This window comes from Perca fluviatilis, chromosome 11 (assembly GCF_010015445.1).
Source record: "Perca fluviatilis chromosome 11, GENO_Pfluv_1.0, whole genome shotgun sequence".
Taxonomy (NCBI): domain Eukaryota; kingdom Metazoa; phylum Chordata; class Actinopteri; order Perciformes; family Percidae; genus Perca; species Perca fluviatilis.
Genome location: NC_053122.1, coordinates 10,738,835 through 10,763,950, shown reverse-complemented (window position 1 = coordinate 10,763,950; position 25,116 = coordinate 10,738,835). Strand labels below are relative to the sequence as shown.

The window sequence follows — 25,116 nt, the reverse complement described above, 5'->3', positions numbered from 1 at the left end:
ATCAAGTAAGGAGTTCTTTGAAGTGCAGACAAAAAAACTGCAGAAATCTTCTCAGCAGCTGCTCTCTCCCCCTGCGCAGGTTAGGTAGAACCCTAAGTCTTTGAATTGACTCCATCAGCTCATCGGAGAAAGCCAAAAGTATCTTTGGCCCTGAGCACTTATTTTCATATTGTTGGCACTTCAGGGAAGCCCTGAAGGTTTTGCCTAAAAACATCAAAAAGGTTTTCATCATGACATGTTTGATATTCTATGTAACTTAAATTCCACAAATTTGCATGCCACTCCAGAGTTTCTCAAGAACGACTCCCACACTGGCCAGAGCATTGCAAAAAAAACTGTTTGACGAATTGTCATAAATAGGTATTCTACGTAAGGTGAAGCATATCTGAACAGTCATCAAATGACATCTGTCTGTCTACGCTGTCTATCCTAGTTTAAATAAAAATTAATCTAAATTAAACCTATATTGCTTTATTACATTTAATGTATACTTATGTCAGTTTGTCACATTGTTTATCCTGGAATGCCAAAGGAAACAATTTTCACTCCATCTCTTCGAAAAGACTCCAAAAGTTTAAGCCAAATGGCTGCAGCAAGTCTAGGGTCGTTTACTCACCTGTGCCATAATGCAGTTCAGACTTTAAACAAATGATAGGCCACCATCCAAATGTTTACAGTACCATAGCAAACATCACGCTACATGTCATAATTGTTAAGCACCATAGGCAGCCACATTCACTCTTTACCTGGAGAATGACTGTGGATCCATCAGCAGGTTTATCTAGTGATGCCCAAATAAAGCTTCATGAAGCTTCAATAACAATTTTCTTTATTTTCTGAGCCCACTAGAGCCCCGCAAGTATAACTTTTTGATATTAACAAACGTCCGTTACATTCAAGCCATTGCCAAATGAGTTGCTACAAAGCTAATCAAGACTATCAGCTCCACACAACTCTCTCTGTATTTCTCAGTGTGACTATGTTCAGAAGATTGTGTCGTCCGGTGACATTCGCGCGCAGAAACTCAAGTGAAGATAATTACCTCTTCTGATGAGTTAATCATGTTTTTTTAATCCTCCGTGTCCTCCTTGGCTACTAGCAACTGCGTGGAGGAGGGTTAGGACTGTGCGCGATCACGGAAAGCTTGTATCATGTGGACGCGCCGACAGTTTTGTTGTCATTACTTAGAATTCCTCATGAGGTAGACAGAAACTACGCACTACAGCTTTATACTAACAGCACCATCTTGTGGGCTAAGAAAAAGGTTCACAAAGCTTCATGAGGCTTCATTTGGCAATTACTAGGTTTATCAGACAATTCTTTTTGTGAGTTAGGCCAACACCTCAAGAAACCTCAGTAGTGTAGTCCAGCAACTTCTTTGCCCCTATGATATTCAAACATCATGCCTATGTTTTACAAAGCTAATGTGAAGGATAAATGGCTGATTTATTCAGATAATTATGCTAATGTAAACTGACCTTAGCATTTAACTAGTGATGGCCAAATGGAGCTTCATGAACCATTTTCTTTATTTTCTGAGCCCACTAGATGGCGCTCTCTGTTTAACAAAGGGTTGAATGCACACTGAAATGCCATTCCTTGAGCCTTTTTCTTTAAACCAAAAGTACCATCTAGTGGGCTCATAAAATGAATAAAAGGGTTCACAAAGCTTCATGAGGCTTCTTTTGGCCATTGCTACATTTAACCACTTAAGGCCTTACCAGAAATCATACTTTTAACCAAATATGCAAACAAATCACGCTAAGCTATTTATCACCTCGGGTAGTTAACTTCCTCCTCATCTGCAACCACTCATTAGCTTATCACAAAATACTCAGTTTATCCCCAACATTAGCATCAGTGCTTCATATAAGGCTGAATTTATTTACCAACGGGTGCTTAGGCTTAACATTTGCAGCAAAGACTGAATTAATGTATCCACTAAAATAAAGTGCATGTAAACTATTTGCTATTTGCAACTGACTCTTTCGCACGACTGAATGAAAAACTTGGATTGGACTTGGATAATGCTGCATGAGTGTTTATTTTGACATTAGATCCAAACAAATTCATTACTATGACAGTGTCTGCCACTTACTGAAAATATTTTTTTCTGGGAAGATTCTGCCTTCTCGGCCTCACCCGCCTCGTGTGATGTAAAACCATCATTTTGGGGAGAACACTGACACTGTTTCTTGTTTGTAACTTGTTTCTAGCCTTTTGGAGGGGATGGCTGGTGTGACACCATCAACAACAGAGCCTACTGCCAGTATGATGGAGGAGACTGCTGCCCGTCTACACTCTCCACCAGAAAGGTACACAATCAGACATGGCTAGTGCTACACCTCCTGTCTGCCGTATTTACATAGAAAGAGAAATATTGATTTTCATCAGTTTTATACCATCTGTTTTTGTTTTTTTAATACTAAAAATAAATTTCTTTCAACAGATACAATATAACTTACAATTTGTGTCCACTTGGTTTAAAAGGTAGCAAAAGTGTTGTTGCTTGCTCCAGGCTTGCATCTTGCAATCAAGATGGAGCTTAGATGCTGAAGCTGGATTTAAAGCCAGATTCTTCCTGTTTACAGTAGTAGAAATCCATCTCTTTTGGCACGAGCACTGTGCTACTACGCAGGAGACTTCTACTAAGCAAACAAACACAAATCCTTGCTACTTTCCCCTCTCTCCTGTTAACGACTGTGCCTATTTAGTCTCCCTCATCTGTACTTGAAACAACAGAGGAGACTTGTGCCCTCCAGCTTTTCCACTCAAATGGTAAATAAGCAGGTTTTCACCAGCCCATGCTGCTATATACTTTCTCACTTCTCATATTAAGCCATTGCTCCACTGCAGCAAGAACTAGTCAGAACACACTTAACTACAGTATGGACATAATATACCCGATGAGATTGTCTTCTATTACACTATGTCAATGTATTATTTTGGTTGTGGTCCCAAAAAGCAATTAATTTAAAGCATCTTGAAGCGAGAGTTTGGATTTTTTAAAGTGGGGTTTTTACGACTTATCCATAGTCAGTGTATTACCTACAGTAGATGGCAGTCTGCACGCCCCCAGTTTGGAGAAGCAGGCAGGAGTACCGACACTGAAGCCAAACAATGTACTGCTGTGGACGGGGGCAGCATCTAAATGTATGTTAACCACCTAAAAAAAATCAATATCAATTTAAGTGTACGCTATCTTAAAAATATTTTCACCACTTTGTCTTGCCTGTTTAAGTTTAAATGGGGGTAAATGAAGCTGTTTATGTCTATGCTCTCATCAAAGCCACCAGACTTGAATGGTTAGTTAGTTTGTTAATGTTGTTGGCTCTTAACCCTTTTAAATCACCAAAGTCACACAATAACAAATAAACTTACCGATCAAGGTTAGTTAGTAGAAGGTAAAGCAGTGAAAATATCCTAACTATATAGCGTAAACTTAAACTGATATTGATTTTTTTTTTTTTTAGATGGCCATTTTTCAGGTGGCTGAAATACATTTAGCTGCTGCCCTGTCCTTAGCTTCTGTGTTCTCCTGACTGCTTCTCCAAACTTGGGGTGTGCCGACCGCCATCTACTGTAGGAAATACATGGATAAGTACCTTATCCCATCCAACTTTTGAAAGATCCCTTTAAATGGAGATGAGAAACGTTTTTGTATTGCAGCTCTTCACTGTAATGCAGATCTTTAATCTATTTGCATTTTCAAATAAAGAACATTTAATGCAGGCCTAATCAGTTTGAAAAATATGGATATCTTTGTGTTTATCCATCCTAACACACTCTCCCTGGTGATAGCTTGTTCGTGCTCACTACAAATGAAAATGCATCACATTACATTAATTGCTCTAAATGATTGCTGTATATATTGGGTGGCTAAGAGTAATGGTATGAATAATAATGAGCAAGGCCAGGTCAGGCCAGTGGTGGAAACCAGGCCACTCATTCCCTCAACTGCTTCTACATAAACACGTCTTTTTTCCTATTTTTTGTGCTTTCATGAGAACTTCTGTCCCATGTGGACATTTGGGAAGAAGCCCCAACCATTTCACTATACCCTATTTGGCTACTGTACAGCCACATATTCATGACACTTAATCAGGGGGCCCTGCCTATTAATTCCAATGGCCTACAGTTGGCCGAGCCTTGGCTGTCTACTTCATGTCCGCAACACGCCATGACTCACTGGCAGCTCCTTCCTAAATTGAGAAGGAGTTCAGCGAGAAGCTGCCATCATAATAAATGAGCTGCCAGACTGCCACTAACTGCTCTTTTATAGGGCAGGGGGGTGGGGTGGGGGGGTGTCTGACGGTTTTCAGTTTAGTCGGCCACTGTAAAACAGCAGCTCAGTTCTGAGGAAGTCAACTAAACCGCCGTGAGAGTCAGCATCCTGACTGCCACCGCGGCTCCAGCAGAGCGATGGAGCAGAGGGGGGTAATGAAGAGTGGTGGATGTTGGGTTTGTTTACAGAACTCTCTGTTTCTATGTGGCTCGACTTGTGCAGGTGTAGGAAATTACAGGTTTTTAACACAGCGTGACCCACATCACATATTTTCCCTGCTGTCAAACAAGATTTTTTTTTTTTTTAAGAGAGAATATTTTATGCCAATTGCTACAGTTTCAGTTAACACACACATATGACGATGAAGTGAGTTGGATTTTTACTTTATTCTGCAAGTAACATTGTGGCACTTGTTCCAGTACCTGGCAGGATAAGTAACCTGCATCTGAACTACATAAATTATTTGAATCAATATTCATATCTATTTGTGTTTGGATCAGTCAAACCGGTCCAGCTGCATCCTTTTTATGGAGCTCAGGCAGTATTGGTTTTATTTACAGGGGTAGTTGCAGCGATGACAAGGGAGGAGGGATACACGAGAGATGATTCAGGTAGGATTAAGTCATCGGCCAACGGGGAAGACTCCAAAAGAAAGCACTGAGCTGCCACCCCATCTATGGAAACACACAATGTAACCTTTGATTTGTTAACTGGAGTCTGTGTTCTAGTCCAACAATGGGTTAGAGAAGTAAAAGCGGCAAAGGGCGAACAGAAGGAAGACCGAGGACATGTTTTTTTACGTTGCTTTCATCCATTTTAAACCTTTTCTTGTCACATGGATTCTGTTCATAAGTAAACAGCAGGGAGGCAACAAATCCAAACCCTCAGAAACAGCCAAAAGACTTGGCTTTTGTTTCTGTGGATGAGGCAAAAATGAGCCCTTTCTTTCCTTCCAAAGGTTGTTAGAAGGCATCAAAGGTGGAGCATTGCCTGAAGTGTTCTGCAGATGCATTAATGAATCAAGATAAAGCTGTAAAGGAAACATTTAATGGCAGTGCCAATTCGTCTTAAATGGGACTGCTGGCATTTTAAGTTAAGCTCGGGCCTTCTGCAGCTCGTTGAGACCCCTTAGTGGAACTATTACCCTGCCATTAACCCCGGCTCCCTCCAAAACTGAGCGCAATCCGCAGTGAAGGCCGACAAGCTGCTACCTCCCACTCTTCTTCTCACCCTGCTTGCAGTCATCCTTATTTTCTTTCTCTGCCTCCCACTCTGCTTTCCCCCTCTCCCTTTTTTCTCTCAATCTTCCTCTCACTCCTTCTCTCCAGGAGCGAATGTTTACATTTCTTGCAACAGACTGCTTCACGGGGCACCAGAGTTTATTTTGCAACCTGTGGTGATGGCTCGCTTCCTAGACAAGAGCTGGCAGCCTCTTGTTGTTGATTCTTAACATGTGTTCATCCGTTTACCTCCACGGCGGTGCGTTCCTCCCTCCTTTCCCTCCCGAAGACCCTCAAGGTTTCTCGCCATTCAAAGTCCACGTTGAACCATTTGACATCATGCGCTTTATCAGCCTCTGGGGGGTCGTTGGAATTCTCTTTGAAACTGTGAGGAAATACAACAAGTCTACTAAGACCACACTCAGGTTACTAAGCGATACTCACCTTTCAGCATAAACAAAATGTAGAAGTGGAGTTCACTAACTGCTAGGTCACTTCAAGCAAATGTAGTTTTTATTGTCTGTTTTTGCCATTCAAAGTCGTGCTCTTTGCTACAGTTGAAATGTAACAACCCTATTGGGAAGCCTCTTCAACTAGTGCATTTTTCAGTGACTGTGTTCTGCTTTTACTGAAAGTCCTGATGTAATATTTCTTTTTACCCTGATGCTTTTTGTCCTTTTCTAGGCTTTTGTTCCACCTACTTGCACTAGATTAGGCCATATACAGTATATGCACACCGTTTTATCAGATTTCGTCAAAGACCATCCCAGGCAGTTTTAAACAAGGAAACCAACCAAATGGAATGTGTGTTTTCTTGGTTTAGTCATCCATTAAAAATGACATCTGCACCAGACATGCCTGAAAAGTCACATCTTGTGTTTCTGTTTGAATCCAGCCACAGATTGAAAGATCTATAGTGGTTCCGGGAAGCCGAGCATTGAATGTTGTGCTTTTTTACCAACAGGTCATTCAGTTTGGGGCGGACTGCAATGAGGATGAGTGCACTTGCCGTGATCCGGACGCCGAGGAAAATAAGAGCAAAGCCAAACACTTGGGAGGAGATGGAGGAGGAATGCAATAAGATGGAGGGATTAAAGAGGCTGAACTTGTGTTAAACAGAGTCAAACCACAGACTATACACCACAAAAATACTAAATGTGTAACATTTGTAATGCAAAAAACACAATTGAAGTCAGACTTCATACATAAAAAGGCCATTTTATCATAAGTGATCTTGCTGTTAAAAAGCATCACATATGACTCATGTTGGTTTGGAAATGTGATTCCTTCCTGCACAAATCCAGCCACACATCCACACATGAATATTTGTTTTCTTTTCCTGTTAACAAGTTAAGGGTCATCTTGACTGCTGGATCTATGTAAGAGCAGAAAATGATATTTTGAAAAGACCCTAACCTAACACAGGTCTAGTTCAACTAGTGTTACAACACAGTCTATCCACTCCTGTACAAATGAAGTCATCCTAATTGGATCAAATCAGTATTGTAAATAGATTCAAGTACTTTTCTGGACTTGATTAGCTTGAGATAAAAACAAAATAAAGAACTGGCTGTGCCTGAAAACAGTTTCAGTCCATGCACAGACCTGACCGTAATGGCTACTGCTGCTAACTGTGTTTACTGTAGCATCCAGTTAGAGAAACATTATCTATGGAAGTATTTCAAAGTACCATAGTGAAGCCAAAACAATTCTGTTTTTTAACTTGTCCGATGGCTTATTCAAAACCAAATGAGGACGAGTCAAATCTAAGTCAAGTGGGTTAAAAGAAAATCACAATCACAGAAACATTTCTTCAAAAACAAACTAATCCCTACTGTCAAAAACAAATGCTCCCAAATACTAAAATTAGTTACAGTCTTCATCATCAGGTTCTTTAGGAATGTAAAAGAATACATATCTGTAAAGACTAACATGTATAGAATAATATATTTGGATCACCTAACATATCTAACATATGTATTAGTCACACAAGACATCACTATTTATGTCAAAGATCCAGTAATACAAACATTTATCTGTACCATATGGCATGTGCACAGGGCTTCCCAAACGTGTATTTTCTGGGATTGTGTTCAGTTGTATTTACACAACAAAATATGTCATACAAATGACTTCACATATTTTGAATTATAAACACTACATCCAAATCTAAATGGGAATGTCAGGCAAATGTCAAATATCAATGTCAGAATTATTGTTCTAAAACATGGATTTCCACTAAAACAAAGGTGCACTTGAAACAGTGAAAAAATTAATAAATGTTGGAGTCCCCAAAGCAGTAGATAAATGAAAAAGATAAACCAAAAATGAAGATAACTAAGACTTTTGGGAAGCCTGGGTATATTTTTTGCTCAACACAGACTTCAAACTTCTCCTGCTTGCATGTTCGTATGTCAGGTTCTGGTATCCTTTAGCCAAAAATCATGAAGTACCCCATATTGTATCTATACAAGTGTAATCATGTTCTTTTGTGATATTTTACAGTACTTTTACTCTATATGAAATAAATAGCAACTTTATATCGACCCATGTAATGTCTTTTGTGGGTTTCTGCACATTAACAAATAATATGTTATATATAATAAAATGTGGCTGACTTGACAGTACACACACACACACACACACAGGTGGATTAGTGGCCTCACTGTAATACTTTAGCTTCACATATATATTGTTTTGCATGACTTACAAGTGAATACACATAAATACTGGGAAATTCTCCTAAGGAATTTTAAAGGGTCAGTTCACCAAAATTATAGAAAACAAAAAAAGCTAGCCAGTATTGCTGAAACACAGATGATAATAATATGAAGGAATTCATTCAGTATTGTGACCCACCTGCCACTCATAGTCTGAGTGCTCTACCCAAAGTGACCGGAGTAGCAACAACGACCTGTAACTTCAGTCCCTACTGCTGCAGCAACGTGTCATTCAGAGGCCTTTCTCAATCTGCATTCTAGTCTGTTCTTGTTTTCTCGTGGAAATGTCATCACTCAGCCCGAATACTGTTACGACTCAAAGTCTGCATCTTGCCAAGTGTATGTTCTTGCTGACTTTGCCTGACTGTGCTTGGATTTCAGGTAGCCAAGTATCCCCGTGTGCATTCCGCGCTAGAGCTTTGATTCTCTGGCCAAACCCGATTGGGTTAGGGATTGGGTTAGGTGTAGCCAACCCAATTCAAGCCGGGGGCTGTGATTTTTGCAAACTTCCCCTGGGCTTGAATTAGGTTGGGTACTCGCAAATTTCCCGGTGTATTATTTTTTTTTTTAAATGCAGACCTTATAGTCTGTTTAATGTAATTAATAATGTATGGGCTGTGTGTGACCGCCATCTTCTGGATATCCAACTTACATATAAGAATAAAAAAGCACACTGATAGATTTTTTTATTTTTATATTTGAAATTCAGGTTTTTAATTGGGCTTGGACCCAAAACTGCTGCCGTGGTTCCGGCTCAGATCGAGATTGGACAGAAACTATGTAGGGCCAGGCCTGATTTTTTTGGGCCCAATCATAGGTGTTTTCCAGCAACCATCTGTGATGGCCGAGATTTGGAGACAGGGTCAGGGCTGTTATATTTTTTTGTCACTTTAAGTTTTAGGATTATTTCAGGTGGTCCGTTTATCCAACTAATTCCTATCGCTCTGATGTGAGGACCCGGGTAAGACCAGCTGCCGAGAGCAATGGCCGATCATCGTCCATCGTTATCCCGGTGAGCCCACTCTCATCTCAGGCCTTTTGGTAATTTACTGCTGGCTCTGATGTCTCCGTAATGTTTTGATATAAAAAGCCTTAGAGGCAGCGCAGTCTATACTACATTTTGTTTTGCTTTTGAACACACATTACAGATTGGATAACCGGTGTATGTTTTGACTGCATCTCACTGTCTGCCAGTGGACCTTTGACTTGAGATCACTGTCACTGTACAGTAAGGTACAGTCGTGTAGAGGTGTAAATATTAGAGCCGAGCTGAGCTGGTGGCATCAGCAAGAACTCTGCTGTGCCAATTTCAAATTGATCATATAGTGTTCAAACGTATCAAAAGTATGTCTCGGGTATGATTTTTTTATGCGCACAAATTAAGTAATTCAAGAGCATGGAAAACTAGCGGAAACAAATTAGAAAAGATGTCTTCTGAAAACTGATGGTTGAAGAATATCTATACAGACACTTTTCATAATATATTCTTTATTGTTTTTTGAAGTAGCAAAGATCAAAGTGAAAAAAGTTTATAATAGCCACAGATGGTCTAGACAATAATATCATGCAGATAGTAGATGGTTGGTTTACATCTCAAAAGTTATGTTGCCTTATTTTCAATTACACTTAATTAGTTTGTCATTTTACTATTTAAAAAAAAATTATACAGTAATCTTTTAATCAACCAATCACAATCCAGTTTCAGATAATGGATCTCATGTTTAAATCACAAAAAGTAGAGCCCTCTGCTCTTTACATCACAACTGCAATAGAGCAGATTAATCCAATTGCTGTACTAAGCTACACAGGAGATATTACAATACAATATTGTATCTACTAAAGCACACTGAAGTGTTATGTAAAATGCCACCTGTTGTATATTTATATACAGAAGAAAAACAACTGTGATATAATGTGATGCATTTATGAAATACTTTGCTGCCTATACAAAAATCTACAAGTGTTCATTTTAGTATTCACATGAGATTTGTTCAAAATCAACAAATAATATAAATTTGCATTTCTTTGACATCAATCTCCAACATGGTCACTGCACAATGATAAAATGATAACGGAACAAATAGAGGTCATATAAAAGTTAAAATATACTCACAATAAACACACAGTATTAGTGGAAATGTTGCATAAAGCTTTGTAAAGACATTGTTGCATGAAGTTTAATCATATAGAGAAGCAGTTGAAAACATTAAGACACTGTTAATTTGCAGTTTCAATACAGAATTATCACTTCTAACAGTGGTTCATTGGTTTGATTTTGAATGTGAAAACCATAAAAGAAACGGTTTGGCAGGTTTTATTGAATGTGTAGAGAAAATGAACAGACCTGTGTATTCACTCTGTGATGCCTGTTTATTTAGTAAACCTCCTTTATAACAGCTTCACTTATAAATGCAAGCTATTAATACTACATTCAGCAGGTTATATCACTAAAACTTTTATGATAATGCTATGTACAAGTTTGTTTTTTAGTCTATACTACTAAAATAACTCAGCAGACCATCCTCTCTTATTATTTACCTTTCTAATAAAATCTGTGTTTACATGCTACCTCGCCTTTTTCATAGAAACATGGATAACTTTGTAAAATACTGGCTTTTTTTAAATATCTTGCACTGTATTAACTTTTCAACATGTTTGAATGACAAAACCAGGTTTGTAAGTACTAGTTCAGAGGTTGACTTCATTCAAAATATGTAAAAAGAGAAGAGAAAACTGTATAAGCAACTCTACACAATACAGCAGCCAATAACCAATCACAGCTGAGATACATGATGTTTTAGCCCTGAGTAGTGATGGCCAAATTAAGCCTCATAAAGCTTCATGAACCATTTTCTTTTGTTCCCTGAGCCCACTAGATGGTTCTCTGTTGAGCAAAGTGTGGAAAGCACAGTGAAAAGCCATTCCTTGAGCCTTTTTCTTTAAACCAAGAGCGTCATCTAGTGGGCTCAGAAAATAAAGAAAATGGTTCACAAAGCTTCATGAGGCTTTATTTGGCCATCACTACCAGGAAGTGTTCACCCACTGGGTTTGTTGCAGCTATTCATAATAAATGAGTATGGCAAGAATCAGAAGCTGTAAAATATTTACCAATGGTTGGAATGTACCAGTGAAACTGAAGCTACAATGAATTTTAAATCTTTAAAAGACCCAGAAACTCCTGGATCCTTTATGAAAACTTTACAAGAACAAAGCGTTGACTTTAGGTCGGGTCTAAGAAGCAGCTAGCTGTATCCGGGCAAACTTGTTCCCATTAGTGATAGCCAAATGACGCTTTTTGAACCATTTTCTGAGCCCACCAGATGGCGCTCTCTCTTCAACAAAGGGTTGAAAGCACACTGAATTGCCGTTCCTTGAGCCTTTTTCTTTAAACCAAGAGCGCCGTCTAGTGGGGTCAACAAATACGACTAATGGTTCATGAAGCTTCATTTGGACATTATTTTTTCCCATACAAGTAAACTGCATTCTCATTTATGTCTCGAGAAAAAAGTATTTTCTCTTAGATAAACCATCCTCGTACCAACAACAGGTGCATGTTGTGAAACAGTTTTAAACACATGGTTAATGTTGTGAATTGAAACAAAACTATTTGGTTAGGTACAGGATAAGATTATGGTTTGGGTTCAAATAAGTATGTTTGTTACATAACTTCGTTAAAAATAAGTCATAACAAACTTAATCTGGGACAAATAAGTTTCTCTTGAAACAACTGAGAATGCAGTTTAGTTGTATGGGAACGGAAGATTTAGGAGACAGGGCTTATCGAGGCTGTAGGATGGATATAGGCAACCTAAAATGTCACAATCGCTCTCCGTTTTAAGCCACGTTTGACATCAAGAGTTGCCTTTTGTAATTTTTCACCAAAGTTTCTAAAGATGTGCGGAAGTTTAGATCTAAACAGGCACAAATGAGCTCATGTGTAACCCTTAATATCCCAGATCGGACCTTTTAATATCTGACTGAATATAAAGAAGCCAAATGAAATAGCACTTTCCCATATAGATTAGACTATTAAGATGTCAGACGTTCGCAACAAAGGGGTAAAACAACAAGTTCCTTTTATGTATCAACATTTAAAGAGGAGATTGTTGAGTCCAACAAAGAAATACAGTGAAATAAAATGCATGGCCTTATGTTTTGTCCCTCTAAGTTATTTGTTGTTCTAAAATATAAGTGCATTGAATACTATAGGTCTGTCTTTCTTTGCTTATGACACCATGAATGCAAATAGCTTATGGAAACAAATGTGAAACCTGCATTTTATGTGTTTCTTTGTTGGGTTTGACAAATCTCCCACATTCCTGTACACATCTAACCCTTTAATCTTTTCACAGCTCCTTGGGCTCGCCGTAGTCATTATACATGACTGTGAGCGTCTGCTCGTCACAGGCCTTGTATACGTCCTGGCCCATGTCCGACCAGTTCAGCCCAAAGGCCTTGCTGTCAGTGTAACGGCAGGACAGGAACTTGAGGGACATCCTGCGGAGGCCGATCTTCGGCTCCTGAAGAAGACCCTTACACCACGGGGAGAGTTCATCTAGCTGGGAGAGGATGAGGCTGGCCTTCCTGTTGGAACAAAAGTGAGGAAATAATTAAAGTGTGTTATGTTTGCTTTATATCTTGATAACATCCATAAATGGTCATATGTAAGAGAGTAAGAGCAAATTAAAAACAGAACAAATAGAACATGGAAACAATATAAATTGAGTACCGTAGTGCTATTATTTTCCAGATTATGGCAACATGGCATCATGACTTTGCGTAAACATACACGCCACTTTCCTAAAGCCAAATGGCGTGTTATCTGTACGCATTTTGAGCTATCCACATGTATGTCTACGCTGTATACAGGATGTAAACATACACGTTATCGCGAGAACGTGCTGTACTATCGCGAGAACGAGCCGTACTATTGCGAGAACGTCATACGCGTGTGAAAAAAAAAAGGTTGGGTTTAGGAAAAGAACATTGGGAAAGGCTATAGTAACACAAAAAACGACAAAAAAAACAAACAGTGACCAACGTCACATGCTTAGGAAAACAATAAAGACAATCCCGGGTGAAAGTTTACCCATCCGCCACCCCAACCAACCTCCCTCCGCGGACTTACGTCCTTTCATACTACTCGCTACGGCAAAAAAAAAAAATCACACGTAATGTAGGTCAATGGTGGCCGAACGGCGTTGATAAACACGCTAAAAAGCGATTTTGCATCTTGATAACACGCCAAAACGGCATACGAATTGCCGTGTCATACATACGCCACTTTATGAGATCAGTCTGGATTATGGGACTGTTTCTGTGTGAAGTAGGCAAAGACAACATACACATACTTGTATGCTTTTTTATGTTTTATTTATGCATACTTTTTTAGACATAAAAAATAAAACAGACAGACAATGAGTGATGTATTGTCTGTAAATATCATCGATAAATGACCATGGAAATAAAAGGCAGAGCGAGCCAAACAACTGTTTTTCTGTTGAGCCTAAATAAAAGTTGTGCATCAATTTTCCTCTGACATTTCTGATAACACATCCCCCACGCACTGGAAGGACTGCCACATTGTATAGAATTTGGATGTTGATCCCTGTTTAATGTGTCAAATTTAATTACCGCAAGGCATCTTAGCCTTCGGGAATCGGGGCCCTGGTCTGACCAGGCAGCCAGTAGATGGTGTAAACTGTAGCCTTTCTTGACACCAAATTGCACTGCACCACTGGACTGCCACTGCACTTCCTACTTTATCACATAGGAAGTCATTCAAATAGCAAAGGGGAACAGTGAGGAAAAACACAACTTCACCCCTGGAATCTACTTGCGTTGCACTGCCATAATTTGCCTCTAACAGAATTCTACAGGATACACATTTCTATTCAAACTAAAAATCTCCCCAAGACTGACCAATCCACTATATTGGTTGTAAGGGTTAAGAAAGCTGTTGAAATGCAACGATCTGTGGGAAACACTTGTTGCCAAGCATCTGAAGGAAGGTGGAATGTCAGTGTTTATGCACATCAGCCTTCAGATACATTAGATGGTCTACAGTCCATAAATCACACTGTGGCTCTGCTGATTTTAGAAACATGGATAACTTTGATTTTGTTTTAGAATTACATCACTGTATGACAGAACCTAAACCTACCCATCTACCACTGCTTCCCAAAGGAGCTCACAGGGTAAGGTGCACTGTTACTGACACATTCCAACTTTGACCCAAAGCACACAGTGGCTGCTAAAGGTCTGTGTTGGAAAAAGGGAAGTAAAACAGTGGAAATTGAATTAATGAAGGAATGAATGGCTGTGTGGCAAGTAAAGAGCTGGTCCTGTAGAGAAAAACAGTCTAATGGACAGCTGCAATACTGTGGAGAGGCATAGGAGAGACTATGAAATGCTTAAACTTGTCCTTTGGCCAAACCAGGCCAGCTGAAAAACCATCTCCATTAGTAACATGATCCAGAGAGGTCACATAAATACGTCTCATACTGGAGGGACACTGCGTGCAGTAAATAATCATTAAGCCTGATGCAGCCTGTTTGGCCCTCGTAGTGAAATCCTGTCAAGTGTTTGTCTAAAGTCAGAAAATGGCAGCGGGAGAAGATTTCATTCATTCCACACACACCTTCTCCTCATTCTTTAGTCTACAGCACAGTGTCCCCATTCTGCCAAACCACAAGTCTGCTGGACGCACCAGAGTCACAGCACATTATACTGATGAACTAGTGACATGTCAGAGCACCGGGCTACACATTCAGCATGCCCCAGTTAGAGGATACTGATAGAATAAACATTTGTCGATTTCTAAGTGTTTTACCTATCCATAGCTCTAGTTCTATAGATTTCCTTTTCACATGCAGACCACTTTCAGCAAATTATTTGACAGAGTCTGCCTGCAAATGTTTGGTTTCCCTCCCGTTTGTAATGCAACATGTGCAAGTGAACGCAAACCACAATGAATTCACAAATATACGGTGTTCCACTAATAATCATGGGCACTCACCTGATAGTTATGAAGCAGATTGGATGATGATGATTGTCATGCAAATGATGATGGAGAGGTGAAAATGATGAAAAGCAAAGATGACACTGAAAAGGGAGATGATGGCAGGGAAAATAATGGACCCGATTGAGTTATTCTAACTGGTGATCTCAAAATGATTGATGATGGTAAAGAATATAAGGAGGGTAATAATGCTAGCGACATGTATGTATATGTCAGCGTGAAAGAAATACTGTATTAAAAAAAATTGCCGAAAAAAAAGAAAGAAACGAATATTGCTTTTAAAGGGTGAGTTCACCCAAATTACATTAGCAGATATAGCCGGTGAAGATCGTGTGATATGATAGAAAGCCCCAGAAAATGGTGTGGTGAGATTGTTTTTCTGAAGTTTGAACCTAAGGTCTCAGTCGTTTAAAGTGCTCTAAAAACGGGAAATTTGAACATCTACATTTTCATGACAAAGAGGTAAAGCCCATTCGCTGATGAAGCTGATGATACGATTGAAAGCTCCAGAAGAACTACAAAATGGACCTTAAGGTGAGATTGTTTATTTATTTGAAGGCCCTGACATACACTAAAATGGACATAAATTTCAGACAGCTGGGCGAATGTGCACACTTTATACTACATTGGTGTCTGTGCAATGCAGACATGTTCACACATGTGCAATCTGCACTCATGGTCCATTTTGGGCTGCAATTTGGAACTTCTGAGATATGGGCAGAGGACTGGGTTATGCAGGCGCACTACATATAATTTGAGATTAACCCATACCTGTAAACATTGGAATAAAAAAAAAAAAGGGAAATTTACTGGTGGCCCTGCCCCCTTTTTTAAAGGGAAAATAATTAAACAGGATGACAATGGTAGTGAAGGGTAAATTATGGGAGAATCCTGGGGAAAACTGGAGGGTTGACAGGTATGGTTTAACTTCTGGTACGTAGTAGCAGATAATTTGGTTTCATTTGTCCAGGTTTTGAGATATCTGAGAGTTCTGCCTCCACCTCACACACTGGAGGTGAATGCAATTTTGTTTTTGGGGCTGAACAGCAACTTTCAAGAAACAATGCTACTGTTACTGTGGATAATCCACAGACTTCACTGTCATCCCTCTTCATAGGAACTACTTTCTAGCAAACACATTTTTGACTAAAGTGAGACTATGTATTATTGCAAGTAACAAGTGTGCAAGTGAGGAAGTCAGCAGCCAGTTTACAAATGTAAATGTAAGCTGGCATGCTGCGACTCTATGTGAATGATTGGCTCTTTGGTCTGCAGGACCCCGACCCAAACACTTTCTTCTCCTCCTCCTTCCAAAAAATACTCAGATAAGCAACCATTTATACAGAGCAGAAAAAAAACATAAAAACAAGTAGAAAACAGCACATGAGCTTTACAGTGGAAACACACAGCCACTATAAAAGTTTTAACTAAGAACCGTCACGTTCTGCTTTTCCTGTCTTCAACTTCAACAGGAAGGTCTGGCAATGCAAGACTATACCAGACCAAACAAGGCTGTAGCAGGAAAACTACAGATTGTATTTAAAGGGGTGATAGAATGCAAACCCGATTTTATCTTGTCATAGTTGAATAATAACAGTTTAGTGGGTAACTAGGACATACATAGAACCTCTAAATCCCATCGACACCTCTTTCCTCTGCAAATCTCACAATTTGAAACTGCCTCTGAAAACGGGCAAATCTCAACGAGCCGCCTAGTTGACGTTAACTCAACGGCTCCTCCTCATTTGGCTCTAATCTCTATGTTTGTAACGCCCCAACATTTACATAGGCTACACAACTGATCTGAGGTCAGCTTAGTCTTCTGAATAGGTTGCGCAGATCTCAGAAATTGTATTGTTCATCTACTATTTTACCATTAAATTCACTTCTGAGACTTTTTTATGCGAGAAATCAACTATGTAGATGTCAAATATGGGCCGTTTTACGAAAATGTATGTCTAATTGCAAATTTTGTCCGACTGTTTGTTGGAGTTCAGTGGCCGGTGCTGCCTGTGTAGCTGCCTCGCCTTTTTTTTTTTGGGTTAATGGACTACCAAACGCCGCTGCCCTGACAGAGCTCCATTATGTAATAACGAAATAGCCCGACAAACAATGTATAACTTTGCAGTGTCTGAAATATGAGACCTGCTGTCGAGTCGCCAATGTGTTTCTATGTGGTTCGCTCAAACCAATCAGCGCGCAGCTCATCTAAATATTCATGAGCATACCATATTTGGAAGAAAAGCTCTTGTTCCAAATAGAGCCATATTCACAGGGTAGTTAAGGGCCTAATAAAATAGCATTTGGGCAATTTTCAGCCCAACCAATGTTACATACCCTATTAGGAGACCTTAAGGAACAGTGTAAAATACCCTATATAATCATTCTATCACCCCTTTAATCAATCAATCAATCAATCAATCAATCAATCAATCAATCAATCTATCCATCTATCCATCTATCCATCTATCCATCCATCTATCTATAATTATGGTGTTTTATTGCTCATGAATTCAACTTTTCATTTGTAAGAAAAGGAATTACATAGATTCACTTATACTTGCAATGCTCAAAAACAAGAATATATTACTAATTCTAACTGCTAAATGTATAACTACTACATAATGTAATTGAAATGGTCCGGTCTGGATTGATTTGCAGCTCCGGATCTTGATCCTGCCAACCATCAGAAGTAAGTGAGAAAATATGTTTTTTTATTTGTAACTTGTGTGTTCCAGTCTCTGCGATGACGCAATTTTTTATTTTGTTGATTAGGTGCAATTCTTTGGAGTATGAACTTAAGTTGGCACTGACCAACACAATGTAATAATACAGACACTGTGTGGTCTGTGGCTTCTGCAGTATTTCATCTCCTGTCTTATACTGACTCCAAATCAACTGCTGTTCTCTAAACATATACTGTAGCACATCACCATATTTGCTGGTATGTGTTAATGTTATTTCTGGAAGATGAACATATTCTGTATGCCATAATAAGCCACAATTCCTTTCAAATAGGCTAAACACTTTTGGTCAAACATATTTCTGCTATTTTTGGCAATCCTTTATAATTTGCAAACCATTATACATATAGAGATACATGAGAAGCAACATCCTCTTTGCAGTCACCTGGCTAATATAAGTTCTTTGCATATGTTATTGTATTGTTTTTGGAATCAGAGCGTATTTTGAATGTTATATGTACATATGGATGCTCAGCAGGTCAGTGTCTCCTTTGCAAATGCATATCAACAGAGCCGTAACAGCAACCTCTACAGCCTCAGTTAGGTGTTCTGCTCTGGAAACTGCAAAGAAAGAAAAAACAATTCTAATGATGTCAGTCCTCCCTGTCAGCCTGTCTGTAGACAAGGCGGCTTGTGTTGGTACTGCTGCTGAGCTGCCATACTGTCATTCATATCATTTTTCTGAAACCTCTTTATGTTCCCATATTTTGCCACAGATTTCAGTGGTTTGAGGAAATCAGGATTTTTATTTGCTTGTGGTTTGTTATGCTTTCATTTAAAAAAAAAGCAGCAGAGGAATGTTTCACAGGTGCCAAATAGCAACGGTTGTCACCATAAATCCTTGTGCATGTATAGGAGTGGAAAATGGTGTGCAAGATACAACGTGAGTGTCCCTTAAGAAGACTCTCACCCTAAACATTTGTGTGGTTTTGTGCATGCAATGCAGGCATGTAGACGCACGCGAATGGTCATATGCAACACACATGAATACTTTATAATACAAAATCAACTTAGAAATACATTTATTATTGTGTTTTATTCATTCATTAAAAAGTACTTTTTGATCTTTTACCACAGCATTCGGTATATTTGGCATTGTATTTGAGATTACTATACTTTCTGTCAATCTGGGAACGTTATTATCATTATTATAACTCGTTGATATCCAATGCGGACATACATTTTATTTATTTATTATTTGTTAATTTAATAATAGAGATTGCATTTGGTTGTCGTTGTTATTTTCCTGTGGGATAATAAAATATTGAATTAATAAACCTGTTAACTTAAAAATAAAAAAATCTGTTTGTATGTTTAAAAAAAAAAAAACATTAGCATTGGCAAACATTGGCAACATAGTGACACACAGATCCAAGACCTAGAGCAATACCTGGACCCTGCTCAACCTGAGTAGACCGAATGTAATTTTCCTCAGGAAGTGTGTTTTTGGATTGCACAGAAGTTGTAGGGAGGTGATCGGGGTGGAAGTACAGTGAAGTAAAGCAGGACTTTTACCCTAAACACTGGAGTTGTGTTGTGTTCTGCATCCCACTTGATGTTGGGTTCAGGTATCTAAAACACTTTGGTTAAGCCAGACAGACACAGTACAGATTCTGCTAAATTGATCGTCCCAGACTCATTTTAGAAGCTGGCCAAATTTCTGTCAGATCGGTTGTCATTTGATGTGCCATTTCATGGGGGGTCGTGACGCCTGAACCTGAACGATCAAGCTGTCGGACGAGCAGTCTGATTTATGTCAGAATTTTTTTTTTACCCAGTTTGCCACATGGCTGCTATCAAAGGACTTGTTGCAAACTGTAATGCGCTTGTTATTGGAGTAGTATTTTATATGACTGCTAAGACGAAGCTGTGATATAAAACTCAACTTTTCTACAGCCAGACCAGACTGTCACAGACATAAGACTTTCACTCAGGATACTGGGGTTCGTGTCTCATGTCAAACTAAAAGTCAACTGTCATTTTGAAAGTTTTACGGACCTTAGTTTGTAACGCAATGATGTCCGTGATGTCATACGACGTCCTCATTTTAGTAGTTTTACGTGACTTGTTTTATGCCAATACCTAATGTTTTACTAACCCTTAGTATCTTTATTGCCTAAACTTAACTAGTTTATTTTTCACAATGTTTACTACACGTTTAAAACTGAGACCATTATGTTAAATAGAACGGTCACATGTTGACGGTCACAGTAAACAGAACAGTTGCATGTGTCGTTTTGGGAGCATTTGGAAACTGACTTATGTCTTCAAGGTATGAGGATGTGTTGCAAAATGCACTTACTGTTGCAAATTAGTGGTTTATTAATGTCATTTCTTGAGACAGGGTTGGTCTTACATCCTACATGTATGTAAAATGGAGAAGACTAGAAAGAGACCATTATCAGATAATTCTTTTCTCTCTAGCATCATATGAAGAGCAGAGAGCAAATATACTTACAGATGTTAAAGACTTCCCTTCAAACCCCTTAGAATTGCACAACATATCTTATCTTTACCTGAAATAATGTTTTCTGGTTTTATAAACTGTAGTGTCATTACTAGTTCACTCCAATACCACTGTACATTACATTTGACTGCAACCAAAGCAGCACCTTGGATCTCTCCTAGCGAGGGTACATGATACTTTTATTTGTTAAGTAAATTCATAACAATGTAAACTGATATTGATAAAGGGATATTTTTACTGGGAATAAATATCAGTGTATGTAAATATGTATATGTTTCTGTTCACTACAGAAACCAATATATCACTGTTGGATGAGCAGCTGAAAGGCACTGCTACTTTTGACTTTTTATAGTTGAGAGAAGGACAAAAATACACACAGTTAAAGTAAACAGTCTGCTGTGATTATGATTATGAGTTCCTGAGCGAAATTCTAACCATAACAATACTTATTATTGCAAGCACTCCTCTGATTAGAGAGACTGCCATGTAAAAACAGAAAGAAAATAGGAAAAATTCTAATATTTTTCAGTTCATCAAAGGGCACAGTCTAACTGAGGACACTGTCAGGACTGAAATGGCCAGGACGGAGGATTTTCTTTCAGGCCAGCTAAAACATCTAGCAATTGTAAGTCAACAGCCAAGCGGCGTGCCTGAAATGATGGGTACTCCCCTGGTGATGACAAGGTCTGGCCCTCAGGAGAAGAAGTGTCAAGCCTTGGAGAGACAGCCTTTCGTTGAGTTTATGGTTTGAGTTAAAACGACACGCGATGTTGCATGACAAGGGCAACAAAAATGTCCTCCGCAGGATGCCAAAAGGTCTCGTCAGGGAGATTCAATATGTTTCTAAAAACAGCAGATCTGAATATCTGATGTTAAAGATAAAGCCACATTTGTTCATTCATTTGATTCCAGATATTGCTTACTTGGCTGATAGGAGTTTACATTGAGTCAGAGCCTGAGCGGAGTTCTTGTTATCAGTATTTTGACTAGCTAATGAAAATCTTACTCTGTCCTCATTGTTTGTGACAGGGAAACTGGGGAATTCTCTTCATAAGACATTGAGCTGATTTGGGAAGATGAAACTGTGTGCGTGTCTGTGGTATGTACATATACAGTATGTGGTGTGTGTTAGATGGGAGCCTGTCTGCTCTGTTGTTTACTGTCGGCGGTACCACAGATTGTTTGGGTGGGAGAGGTATTCCTTCTCAAGTGGCCAAAGAAATGGGGATTTAAGAGCAAACCACAAACAAAAGGGACTTAAAGAGGGGTTGTTATGGAGAACAAGGACTGTCTAATCTCTGGGCAGATTTTAACAGACACGGATCTTCAGTTAGCGGCTGTAGCAACTCAAATTCGGCCATTGCAAACCCCAGAGCCGGGGATCTGATCCCAGACCACCCTGACTCCCTGCCAGAACAGCAAACTTTCTGTTGCTGCCTTTATACGGGTTAGACCTGATAAACCTTAACCCTAAACCTTTAATAATATACATTTGTTTATATTAATGTGCTCATATTATGCTTTTTCCCTTTCCTTTATTGTGTTGTATATCTTTTTTGTGCACGTTATAGGTTTACAAAGTGAAAAAGCCCAAAGTCCACCCCAAAGGGACTTACCATCTCCAACAGAAAACACTGTTCACAAACCGCTCCAAACAGCTCTACTGTAGTCCAGCCTTTACTTCACAGACGAACATGCATCGCTTTGTAACACTCGTTATAATGCTCACCTAGTTGCTAGCATGACACGCCCTCATACTCTGCTTCTGACTGGCTAGTAGTCCTTACCTAGCTACTGTGCATGTGTGACTTCCAACAGAAGTGAGATGCCTCACTCTGTAGCGAAGACAGAGAGCTCAACACACAGGGTGAAAAGAGGAGCTGCAGCAATGTGCAGTACAACAAATACGTGGTGTTTTTTGAAAATTAAACCATGTAAACCTATTCTGATATAACCTCTACATACAATTATGAACCTGAAAATGAGCATAATATGAGCACTTTAAATCTGAATCTGTCCTGATCATAGGCCTAAATGTAAAATATGTGTGAAAAACTTCCCTAATAGATCATTCTAACTTCTAACCTAGGCTAAACATACCATAGGTGGATAATCTATATCCACAACGTTTCATTTCCGGGACTGCTCTGCTGCCGCCGGAAAATCCGCCCTATGTCCTTCTTTTCGGCCGGATGTCCGTTACCTTAAGCTTTCTTTGTATTGGAATTTTAAACTCTGGTGGATTTCTGAGGACTATGGTTAACTGCTCCTCAGATCTCTGCAGGGTAAATCCAGACAGCTAGCTAGATTATCTGTCCAATCTGAGTTTTCTGTTGCACGACTAAAACAACTTTTGAACATACACGTTCCAGCAAAACAAGATCCTTCCTGGGACTTTTTTGCAGCGGCACCGTGGCACCGTGGCTCCATGCAGCGTTTCAGCGCCCCCCTGTGGCAATTGTGATTGGTTTAAAGACAAGCCAATATACCAGAACATGTTTTTCTCCCATCCCGTAATGCTGTGTGAACTAGCCAGACGCTCCTCCGCAGTGCTGTGGAGGAAGGTCTGGCAATGCGAGATGACCTGGTGGGTAATACTCCCATAAAGTAGGTGCGTTGTGGGTGAGGATCCACATCTATCTTAAGTGTTCCAAAATCCAGACACTGTACTTTTAGGTAATAATAAGAGGAGAAAATGTATGATGATGAACAACAAGACCAATATGAAGATGTCTCACAACATCAACTAGGTTTCTGCACTGATGCTTGGACCCCAATGATTTGGTGGGTGGAATAAACAGTAGCATCTCTGCACCAATGTTTACCAGCCTGAAGACGCTGTGATACTTTATGCCAACAAACCATTGGCTCAGAAAAATGTTTAAGGATATAATATTTTTCCTAATACGACCATAATGTTTATATGTGCTAAGACCCAAATACAAAGAGCAAATCAAGATCAGACCCCTCTGTTTGGGTCAGCCTTTGTTCAACTGAATGACAATGATCAAAATGATCTTAGGTGCTTTCGCAGAACCAGGCCAAAATCAATACTGTATGCGTGAAAAGTCAGAAACTTTGCATGACCATTATTTTGGTTTGCTGAAATGATATCAGTAGTATTTTTGTCCTGGCAACCATTTATCTGTTTTTATTTTTCCCAACGGCCGAACAACGTCAGAGAAACAAAGTGTTTGACGCCTCGGGGAAGTTGTCAGCACACTTAGACACGCAGCAGTGGAGCTGTAAGGCCATTAACCTCTCTGACTGCCTGCTCGCTTGTTAACAATAGACAGTATACAGCTCTGTTTCAGGTTCAGAGTCTCTCCTCACACCAAACTAGATACATAGGAAAGTCTAATGTTCACTTGATGACTTGGCTAAACAAAACATGTTTATACTTCCTTCCCCTGTTGCCAGGCCTCACCTTGAATGCACTTCTCTTCTGCTTTTCCAGCTCTGAGGTGCCTTTATTAACATTAATCACCCCTTCCTTTAACTAAATTGGGGGGCTGTTAATCTAAGTGCATTTTAATGGAACAGCAACTCCCTCAATTACATCAACTCTTTCCAGCATGGTCCCTATTAAAAACAACCTTTTATTTAGGGAGGGGGGAACCCACAGAGGGAGAGAGAATTAAGGGAGCCTTGGTTAATCAGTTTCACCTGCCAAAGTGAAAGCATATACCACAGAATGTCGTTTATAAGTATATTTTACATCGGACACATGGCTCTGTTTATAAAACATTAAGCTACAATTTTACATTATGGGTACTTATCCGTAGTTTGGGGGGAAATTTGGGGCACCCCCTGAATGTGCGTTACTAAATGGCCCCGGTGATGTCACAGAGGTTAAGCTCACTCGGCTTCCCAGTCAGTTTGAATTAATTTTCCCCGTAACTGTAATTCACACAAACAACCGCCTACAATCAAAGACAGCACTTTGGAAGCTGGGAGCAGAACATCTGCCACCTTTGAGAATCAAAACAAAAGTCGGATGCCGCCAACCTTTGAATGGGCTGATCCCATGGAGATTTGGCTGTGTGAGTAGGATGTGTTTGTAATTGTGCTGGAGAAAAAGGTGTTTTGGAACAAATTACAGCAGTACAGCAGCATTACGGCAGTACTGACCGCACTGCCTAGTGTCGCAATAGCAACATTTGTAGCACACATCAGACACAACACAGGGTCAGGGTACAGTAGCAGATGTTGATCTGGGAGTAAAAATTATAAAATTGCTGCCTTTTTAGAGAGTGTGTAACCTTACATAGAAAATAGGTGCACGTGTTTTGTCATGCATCATACACTACTGGCTACAATGCATTGAGAAGTGTCCATTAGAAAATGAAGGGGGCCCAATTTTGCTTCGTGATGCATCGCTTTCAGTTGGTTGCTTCTGTCGCTGGGCCAAACAAAGCTGAAGTGAAACAATATTGCTTGCCAATTAGCTGGCTTTTTTTTTTTTACTCTGCCTTCAAGTGTAGCTTGTAGACTTTTGATTTCCGAAATGTTCGGACAGCATTAGGGGTCTAACAGTAGATTACGGTTCATACCCCAGTTTGGTAAACTATTTTCATTATAACAATAAGGAACATTTCAAAACACTTCTGTATTACACTGTGCAGACACTGAAGAAACACTTTCCCCAAAGACAACACG

At 39.4% G+C, this 25,116-nt stretch overlaps 2 protein-coding genes across 5 annotated transcripts in view; one reads left to right on the top strand and one right to left on the bottom strand.

The window, feature by feature from the left end:
• Positions 1-8,055, top strand: part of pappa2 (pappalysin 2) — a 105,713-nt gene extending 97,658 nt beyond the window's left edge. The window contains exons 27-28 of the mRNA XM_039816834.1: positions 2,217-2,315; positions 6,470-8,055. Coding sequence (XP_039672768.1) covers positions 2,217-2,315; positions 6,470-6,586 — 216 coding nt within the window. The 3' untranslated portion in view covers positions 6,587-8,055. The remainder of the gene's footprint in view (positions 1-2,216; positions 2,316-6,469) is intronic.
• astn1 (astrotactin 1) overlaps positions 1-25,116 on the bottom strand; it is a 566,677-nt gene that overhangs the window by 101,432 nt on the left and 440,129 nt on the right. For 3 of the 4 annotated variants that reach the window (XM_039816835.1, XM_039816836.1, XM_039816838.1), the window contains one exon: positions 9,697-12,809. The exons of the other annotated variant lie outside the window; for it this stretch is intronic. In XM_039816835.1, coding sequence (XP_039672769.1) covers positions 12,572-12,809 — 238 coding nt within the window. In that variant the 3' untranslated portion in view covers positions 9,697-12,571. Of the gene's footprint in view, positions 1-9,696; positions 12,810-25,116 lie in introns of those variants that run through there. 4 annotated transcript variants of the gene reach the window in all.